The 9,311-nt window shown below is 37.4% G+C and overlaps 1 protein-coding gene across 1 annotated transcript; it reads right to left on the bottom strand.

Annotated features, from left to right (window-relative positions):
* Window positions 1-726: 726 nt before the first annotated feature.
* gpd1 (glycerol-3-phosphate dehydrogenase 1) lies at window positions 727-8,129 on the bottom strand. The gene is made up of 8 exons (XM_005807551.2): window positions 8,006-8,129; window positions 3,412-3,589; window positions 3,164-3,304; window positions 2,681-2,819; window positions 2,191-2,303; window positions 1,869-2,105; window positions 1,694-1,800; window positions 727-1,270 (listed from the first exon to the last, which is right to left on the bottom strand). Exons 1-8 carry the CDS (start codon window positions 8,047-8,049, stop codon window positions 1,174-1,176), a joined length of 1,056 nt encoding a protein of 351 aa, XP_005807608.1. The 5' UTR covers window positions 8,050-8,129; the 3' UTR covers window positions 727-1,173.
* Window positions 8,130-9,311: the final 1,182 nt, after the last annotated feature.

Genomic DNA, 9,311 nt, shown 5'->3' with positions numbered 1-9,311 from the left:
TTTTAAATAGAAATCTCACATATATTGAAATTGTACATAAATTGTTTTGAGAGAAACAATGAGGGGAAAATCCCTCTATTTCTGTTAACAAATGTGAATGAGGCAGCTGTCTGCTCTCTAATTATAGATGGACATTTGCTCCTTTGGGTTGGGTTATTATTAGAGATCTCACAGGGCACTTGACTCAGTAACTATTCGAGGGGTCATACAGAGAGAGACCGTTAAATAAGTAGCAACTGATTTCACCACCACAGTGAGCAAGAAAGATGCTAAATTATAGAATGATAATAAAAAAAAAAAACACAAATCATGCTGAAATACATTTCCAATTATCTGGCGATGTATGAATTAGGAGTCTTGCAACAAAGGCTATGTGAAGAGCCATTGTCAAGGTTAGAGGAAATGAGCTGCCAGTGACAAATGATTTGTGTAGACAGAAGAAGGATACTTTGATTGGTACCTCAAGGAACTATTGTCCCTTGAAATACTCAAGGAGATTCAGGGTTAGCAATGTGAACAGCGCAGAAATTCACTTATGAGGCTTAAGACTGAGACTAACCATGCACTAAACGAAGGCATGATCTCAACGCTCAAGAAAATGGTAAAGGTGAAGAGTTTAAAGTGGCAGCCGGGCTGAAATCAGGTCCGGTTACAGTGAGGCTACTCCTCCAGTGTGTACGAGTGCATCATGCCTGCAGGCACACACCAGCAAGAAACACAAAGCTATCAAGATTAAAATTATTTATTCTAAAATACACAATGCAAAATTTTTGGGCACTTTCATTGTTTGTTATTGAGAAAAATACTTAATGTGAGTAGTTTGTGTCCTCTTGTCTCTTTATCATTGGAAGCTTATAAAGAAAAGGGATATTTGTTATGTTTTATAAAACTCTGGTTATTGTTAGTGTATCTGCCAATATAAGACAAAAAAAACGTTTAAGACTCAAATCCTCCATACAATATTTCAACAATCAACCTGAAAAATGCTTCTGTCAGCAGTTCAGGTAGGAAAAGGGCAAATGAAGTCCATTTGTCTCTTTTCGTTTTTCTAGTGGTAGACCAAAAAGCGATTGCTGGAAGGGAAAATCAGACCAAACTTTTCAACACCATGTTAACACCTTGGTTATAGTCTGTCCATACATCAGTCCATCCCTGGGTCCTGGTTTGAGTCTTTCACATGTGCTCAGGGTGGTTTTGCAAACACTTGATGAACTCTGTGACTGGCTGGCCATTGAAGCAGATCTCATATACAGCAGTGAAAAGAGGAAACCTGAATGGAGAAAGTGAAAGAACAGAAGGGAGTTTTATTTTAATAGAGATGAAACAGTTTGACATTATTACAATGGATGCAGCGCAGGCTATTGCTATGTTTTAGCTGTTCTAAAAAAAAAAGGAATTAATATACCACAATATGAACTGAAAAAATTGTGGAAAATGTATGTCGTTTTTTATTAATACTGGGCATAAATATTAATGCTAGAAGAACTGAGCTGAGGTTTTCCATCTGAAACAAAAAAGCACAATTTCTGTTCCATAAATATTACTGTAAACTTTAAGTCTCATGCATGCTCTCTATTAAACTCTGTATTGTACAGTCACAATTTGAGTGCAATTAGCTGATTCCTTCATTACTTGTGATTCTGTAGCTTTTAAATTTCCCTGTGAGTAACTCATCTTCTAAAGACAAACTTACCTGTCCACCATGTTCTTCTGTTTCAATATTACATTAACTTCAATGGCTGTTCCTGGACCTTGAGGCTTCTGGCCGTTCAGCAGCTCAACCTCCAGCTGCTCCAAGCTCTAAACAGCATAATGTTGCATTATCTTATTGTCAGAAGACAATCAGAGTTGAGAAAGCTGCTCCATACTTTTCCCGTTTTTGCAAACGCCTCTCCGATCTTTCGATTGCGCCCCCCGTAGCAGGTGGTGATGAGGTCAGCGACGCCGCAGCTCTCCAGGAAGATGGCAGGCTTGACGGGGCAGTTTGAGCAGAAGACCTTTGCGAAGGAGATCATCTCCATCAGGCCGAGGCGGATCACTGCAGCTTTGGTGTTGTCGCCGAACCCGAGGCCGTCACAGAAACCCGCTCCTACTGCCACGATGTTCTGGGAGGATTTAAAAGACATTTCTCTCCAATGCGTCTTTTATGCACCAGTTAAGTAAAACAATGTATTTTACCACAGGATTAACCTTGAGTGCACCACAGATCTCCACCACATCAGCCTCTTCCACCACAGTCACACGGAAGTTGTTGGTCTGCATCAGCTCCTTCAGCAGTGGTCCGTATGCTTTGTCTTTGCACCCTGAAGTAACACAGACAACGTAAGAGATGCAGCATTAAGTTTCAGCAAATTTCTTTATTCAGAGTCATTTGAAATTTGAAATATCAAAATGACAAAATATTTGAATAATCATGTGCCAGGGTGATAAAAAAATATGTAACAGGAGCAACTCATGTTGTTTTGTGGAATTGCTGAATTTTAACGTGCCCAAGATTTTTAGTTACAAAATAATAATACATTTATTTGTATAACCCTTTACAATATTAGTTAGGTTAACCAAAGAGCTTTTACAGCGGGTGATATAAGAAAAAACATATAAAACACAAGAAATGGTACAATGGGTGTAACGAAAATGTAAACGTCTTGATTCAGGCTGTTTAAAATAATAAAATCAGTACCAATAGTTGTTTCACAGAACTTCTCATCAGCAACCTCATTAGCGAGGTTTGCACCCATGAGGACCGTCATGGTGATGCCGAGTTTCTCCCGGATGACCTCAGAGATGAGCTTCAGACCCTCTGGGCCTGCGTCTACACCCTGAAGCAAAAAAAAAATCATCATGCAAACAAAATGGAGAGGAGGCCTGAATCTTTACTGTGTTTACTCAGAAAATGCCTAGAGAGTTAAAGTGATAAAATATATATATATATATGTTACACTTCTTGACATAGATGTGTGAGTTTTAGGGACATTTATTGGCAAGTAATGAACAAATAAAATTTGTTAAAAAAGGCATCTTGATATCTGGTATTACTTAGCTTTAATTTAAAAGAACAATCTCTTCATAATCTCTGTGTCATTCAGAATTGAAGCAGAAAAAGGCGCACCAAGTCTTAAGAGTCCCGTCTGTGAAAACGTTTGCTCTCAAAGGTTTGACAGACCTTGATGAGAGACATTCCAATAGAATCCTTTTTTATGTGCTCTTTGATGGTGTCGCACACTTTTCCAATGAACTGGTGAGGAACCACAAAAATCAGGATATCGGCTCCTTTCACAGTTTCAGCCAAGTCTGGAACGGCCACCTGGTAAAGGATAGAGAGGGAATTTCAGTTGTACAGTGAAGCCAAATGTAGAAATCCCTTTGACTAGCCCCCCCCCCCATCATTAGCCAGTCGGCTGTCATGCTCACCACATTATGAGGCAGCTTATGACCAGGCAGGTACTTCACATTTTCATGGTCCGTGTTGATGATTTCTGAAAGCTTTCGGCCGTTCACCACCTCCTCAAACACCCACATGTTCACTATGGAGTCAAACTTGTCATATTTGGCTGCGTTGGCTCCAATGATCTTGGCAATGGCAGAGCCCCTATTGACATGAAAAGACACTATTATCATGTTGTTGATGGAATTTTATTGCTTTTGTATAAATAAACTGTCAATAATTATTGTATGAGGCGCACGAATAAAAGACAAATAGCTCACTCTGATTCAGTAAATTACTTCAGGTTGTTTATTTGTAGTGAGGAGATTTCATACTGTTATATGTAGGAGTTTAAACAGTTCCAACTTGAAAATTGGCTTTCAAAATCAAAGTATACATTCTGTCAAGAAAATCCGAGCTCATCCCACTTCCCCATGCTGGAGATTTTAGTTTAACAGTAATAATAAATAAAGTTATCTTTAAAATGAATCACTCAAGTGACATCAAGGCCCAACGGTAGACTTAAGTGTCAATAAAGTTAGTTTAACAGTAATAATAAATAAAGTTATCTTTAAAATGAATCACTCAAGTGATATCTAGGCCCAACAGTAGACTTAAGTGTCAATAAAATAAATCTGGTTGTGTGTGTTGTTTTTGTCTCATGCAAACTTTGCTTTAATTCTACTTTTCTCTATCTAATCATAAGAAATCATAGTCAGTCAGAGAGAGTCATTAAACAGGAAAAGCAGGTTTCCTGGAAAAAGAGGAAGTTCCAGCCTGCAGATTTATAAAAAATAGCTGAGACTATTCCTTATTTTAAATCATGAAAGTTTAAAGAATGAAATCTAAACATTTTGGTAATTTGATAAGATTCAAAGTAAAATACTTATATTAATATTGGTTTACTTGTAATAATATTTACACGAACATTTGTGGGAACACTTACAAGAAAAACAAGTAACTGTAACTTTAGTATTAAATAATTAGAATCATGGATTATTCTTGGTTTCTTTTCAGAAAAAACATCTGTAATAACTCACATTAAGATTATAATAAGTATAATTAATAAGTTATGGTTATAAAATCATAAATGAATGATAAATCAGAGAAGCTGAAGAAAATAAATGTGATATAAGTTATGGTTATAAAATTATAAATGAATGCTAAATCAGAGAAGCTAAAGAAAATAAATGTGATAAATGTGATTTTGACATTGAACTTGAAATGGTGTAAGAAGGTGTAACTGCAATTAAACATCACTGATATGTTGGAGGTAGATGGTAGGTGAAAGGTGAAAGGAAGGGAAAAAGGGGAACTAACAGGAGAGCAGAGATGATCAACGCCTTATTTAGGTGAAAGGTTGTGCAGGCAATGGACATAGGAGGTTGAGCAACCCTGAGACATTAGCACAGACATTAGGACATAATGTCTGTAAGACAGTGATGGATATGAGATCATCTGTCTAAGCAGACAGCCAATGAAAACGCACCAAAAGGTGGATAAACCCTATAAAAGGTGGGTGCAAAAGAGGAACCGTTCGTTGGATCCTCCGGGCAGCTTCGAGCCAAGATCGAGATGGACAAAGAACTCTGCAGCTGAAGAAGAGCCGGGGCCACGGAGCCGAAGACTGTCCGGCCATGGGGACCAACCCGTCAGGCCCACAACCTGTGGCTTCGAATCGCACTTCTCTCATCGGCTGGGTTCAGACCCCAAAGACAAAGATGAAGACAAAGACAAAGGCAAAGACAAAGAAGAAGAACTGGTGCCTTTTTTCCTGCCAGCACCAAGTCCTGTGTGACCTCACCATCCATGCGGAGAAGAAGCTCATCAGACCTACAGAGATTCCTGCCTTCGCCGATCAACATCTTCCTCCTGCTGCAACACCTTCTTCATCATCAAGCCAGGTCTGGGGGTCGAAACGCCAAACTCCGTCCGTCTCTCTCAAAGGTTCCCTTTTTTAGTTCTCAGTGTCAGCAGTAGGGAAAGATAGACTAGATGACTGATTTTACTTATTTGATTATTTCTGCTACTGAATTAAGCTGTACTGACCCTTGCAAAAATGCCTTACTAATAAAATATTTAGCATAAAGAAAATCTAAAAGATGTTGTGGACATTCAGTTAATGAGTCACCTTAAAGTTCTTTGATGGTTGTAAAATAGCTCTGATGTTTGATTCTGGAGAGGAAGAGGTGGAAAATGTTTTATAGGTTGCTGGTAGCCCAAATGTAAAACAACATCCTTGGGACTCGCCCGAGTCACTAAAACCTACCTGGTTCAATAACAAATGCAAGTTGTAAAATAGAGAACGAGCGACCGTTAACAGGTGTGCTCTGTGAAACTAGTTGGCTGTAGGCTGCTCAGTCTGGCTAATTCACAGGGGGAAGAAGGGTGGGACACCTGGATGTAGGCCGTCAGAAACCAGGCGAATCGTTTCTCGAAACCAGCTTAAACAGAGTTTACTTCAGTTCTGGACAGGGTAAATCCCGGCAGATTTAGGAAACTCAATTAACCCGTTAGAAGGAGAGCTGGTAGCACATCTCCCCTCTCAGAAGAGGAAGTAGAGAGTGAGAGAGTAGAGACAGAAAGGAGGGGGGGGGGGTGTTGCGCAACAACAATTCATCCGTCTATTTTTTAAATCTATTTATATTTACAGGGGCAGACGCCTAGTTCCAGCGGTTATAGTACAAAAATTAAAAAGGACATTTTTTGTTAATTGTGCCAACATTTCCATCGACTCTAAAATTTATTTTTAGCGTTCATCATGTTTAATTTATGCACATTTCTGTTAATCCAAAACTGATATTTTTACAGTATATCTCTGGGTACATTCACAAACGTTTCTGTTATTTAAAACCCTTTAATTGTCATCAGTACACCAGTGTCCTCACGGACTCATTGACTTACATTAAATGTTTTTAGGGTGAAAGTTCAATGACTAAAATGTTCCCTATTTTTACAGAACATCTCATAAACATTGACAAAGCAGAAAATACAGGAAAAAAAAATTGCTGAAAGTCTTAGCAGAAACTTTCTTTACATTTCTATGGTACATTTACCCATTTTTTAATGGATTTTTTAAAAAGTGTACCTAAGGCCAAGTTATTTTCAGTTAACCTAACTAACCTAAAGTGATGTTGTGATAGAAAGCAGGAGTACTCAGAAGAATCCATGCATGCACATGGAGAACATGCACACTCCATGCAGAAAACCCCCAGGTCAAGATTCAAACCCAGAACCATCTTTCTGCAAGGCAGCAGTGCTACCAAATGCCCCATAATGCAGACCAGCCAATAACTCATAATGTAATACATTTAAATCAAAATGTCCAAAGTTAACAAACAATATAAAATACATAGTATCAATTAAAAGTGAATTCTCACTTCCGACCTGGGTCAAACTACACATGCATGTTTATTCTGCACCACGTCACGTGTTTCTTCTCTGTGGAAGCAGTTGTTACTGTTTGTTTTAATTAAAGCCCATAGAGCGGACTTTGTCCTTCACTTTCACCATGAACTGATGGGAAAAGAAACTCCATTGTCCTTTCATTTTTCAAAAAATTTAAAACAGTGTAAATGTAGACATATGTTTACATTAGACAACATAAGATACATTTTGGTGAGGTCAGGAGCGAGGGAAAACATTTTATAAAGCCTCTTTAATAAACAGATTTGCATTTTTTAATGTTCCTATTCAAATAGGAAATTACAGCTATAACTACTTATTTCCTCTTCAAGCCATCAAACAACACTGACTTGAAGAACTGCCCAGGACACAACAGATAAATACATAATTTACTACTCCACCTGCCTCTTTAGTTTCATGTGTTGAAATAAAAAACTAAGTAAATTTAATTTTAAAGCTTTAAATGTTTTTTTTTTCTTTCAGAAAATGAGCTGAGAGTCTTGAGGTAATTATTAATGAATGATAACATTTTAACTTCAAATGGATTACCATTTTAAAAAGTCTACTATAATAATTATACATCATAATTAGGTATCTTTGAAGTGGACACAGAGAAACTACTATTTGTGAAAAAGAACTGTTTTATGTACTACAATATCTGCATTTTATTAACTAAAGAATTTAAAGATCATGAATTATTAATATTATAGATATTTGAGGTTTGGCTTAGAGAGTCTGGGTGAGATTTAAGAAAAAGAAGTTATGAAAAATTAAATATCTACACAGTCATTCAACCTTCAACTGTAATGAAGAAGTAGCTCCAGAGTTGCATCCAGCTCTGACTAAATGTCACACAGGCTGAGGGACATCACCAGCACTATACGGCTGATTCAGCATGCTCTGCAGACTAATAAAGTGGCTTCTTTAATAAATATTTTATAGCTGGGGAGTCTTTGACTCAGCAGCAGTCTCAGAAACGTCCAGTCTGCAGCCTTGAAAAAAGGCAGGTGGGTTTATGAACTTCATTAATGATTTATCGGATCTTAAAGTTGCACAAGTTCTCCCACTTTTTAGTGTTTCCACCAGAAGTTTCACTGTGTGCTGAAGCAACAGCCACCACCTGCAGTTTAAGCTTTACATTTTTGAACTAAAGCAACACTGAACGCTCCCACTCACCAGTTACCGGAGCCGATCACACAGACTTTCTTTGGCGCTGCCATCGTGTGCCAAGGGTTCCCACAGAGAGAGAGACCTGCAGCTGCTGCTGTGAGGACGGACTGAACTCCGGAGCAGACTGGGTTTATACCAGACACTCCCTCTCCTTATGGTTGGTCTGATCTGTTGCCTCTCATGGCTCTGCACTGGAACAGCAGTGCCAGTCTAGAGATCCAGATGCAGAACAGCCCATTTATTTATAGACAAAGGCTTTGATGCTTTTGATGATCTGCAGGGAATGATTACTACACTTCAGATGTGATTGAATCACATTGGATTAAAAATAAGCCATACAGCTGAAACGGATAGTCTATCAATCGGTTTTCAAACTTTTACATCTTTCATTAACCCATTATAACTAGTTACCATTTAAAACAAAAATAAAAAACATCATAGGTGCACCATCAAATTTTAAACCACAGTTTGGAAATTTATTGGAGCCCTGGAGACATGTTGGGATCCTGGAACATCGGCCACGCATGTTGGATTTTTAAGAGGATAGTGATTTAAAACAAAATAAAAGAAATAATAAAATCTTCCTAGTTGTTTAATTCCACTTTGAAGCTCAGGGAATTTTGTACAGTAAATGTTTAAACCATAGTCTGAGACAGTGGTCTGCAACCTCCAAATCTGCAAAATTATATCCATGTTTTCAAATATGGTTAAAACAACAATTGTGTACATTTTGCTTAAAAATATGCCTTTTGTCTTGTCTTTAAGTTGAAAATATTTTTTTTTTCATATTTTCCAGAAATAACATTGCATAGAACAAAATGTATCCCCCTTAATTTTAAAATCTAAAAATCAAAATACAATGGTGGTCCTTAAAGTAGTCGACATTTATAAAAAAATAAAAATAAAATTATTTGTCTTTTTTTAAGAGGTTATGTAACATTAGTGGTGCTGAACAAGTTTTGTTTAATTGGGCTGCGGACATTTTCTTCCATTTAGTAAAATGTTATTTTATATGCCTTCCATTTCTGACATAGGAGTTATTCAAGCACAAAGTACAAAGTAAAGTAGATGATCAACTAAAGGATGATGTATCTCTCAGGTCTTTGTTGGATTTTTTTTGTCTTGACAATTATTCATCCTTTGTTAATTTGCTAATTTTTAAGCATGCATTACACAACATGTTGTCAATGAATATTTCTTTGAAAATTAAATAAAACAGTGTAGGGCCCACCTTCCCACATCCCATTGTTGAAGTGCAGTGGGAAGATTACGCAATAATCTGAAAATGTAACGACAAATTATGGACTTGGTG

This window comes from Xiphophorus maculatus, chromosome 20 (genome assembly GCF_002775205.1).
Source record: "Xiphophorus maculatus strain JP 163 A chromosome 20, X_maculatus-5.0-male, whole genome shotgun sequence".
NCBI lineage: Eukaryota > Metazoa > Chordata > Actinopteri > Cyprinodontiformes > Poeciliidae > Xiphophorus > Xiphophorus maculatus.
This window is presented reverse-complemented; position numbering and strand designations above follow the sequence as displayed.

What these genes read in the sequence shown, in the direction of transcription:
- gpd1 (XM_005807551.2), bottom strand. Translation starts at nt 8,049, where the DNA reads ATGGCAGCGCCAAAGAAAGTCTGTGTGATCGGCTCCGGTAACTG. An exon ending in TTGGAATGTCTCTCATCAAG is followed by an intron (nt 2,820 to 3,163) that starts GTCTGTCAAACC and finishes TTTTTGCTTCAG; the next exon opens with GGTGTAGACGCAGGCCCAGA. An exon ending in CAGAAGAACATGGTGGACAG is followed by an intron (nt 1,271 to 1,693) that starts GTAAGTTTGTCT and finishes TTCTCCATTCAG; the next exon opens with GTTTCCTCTTTTCACTGCTG.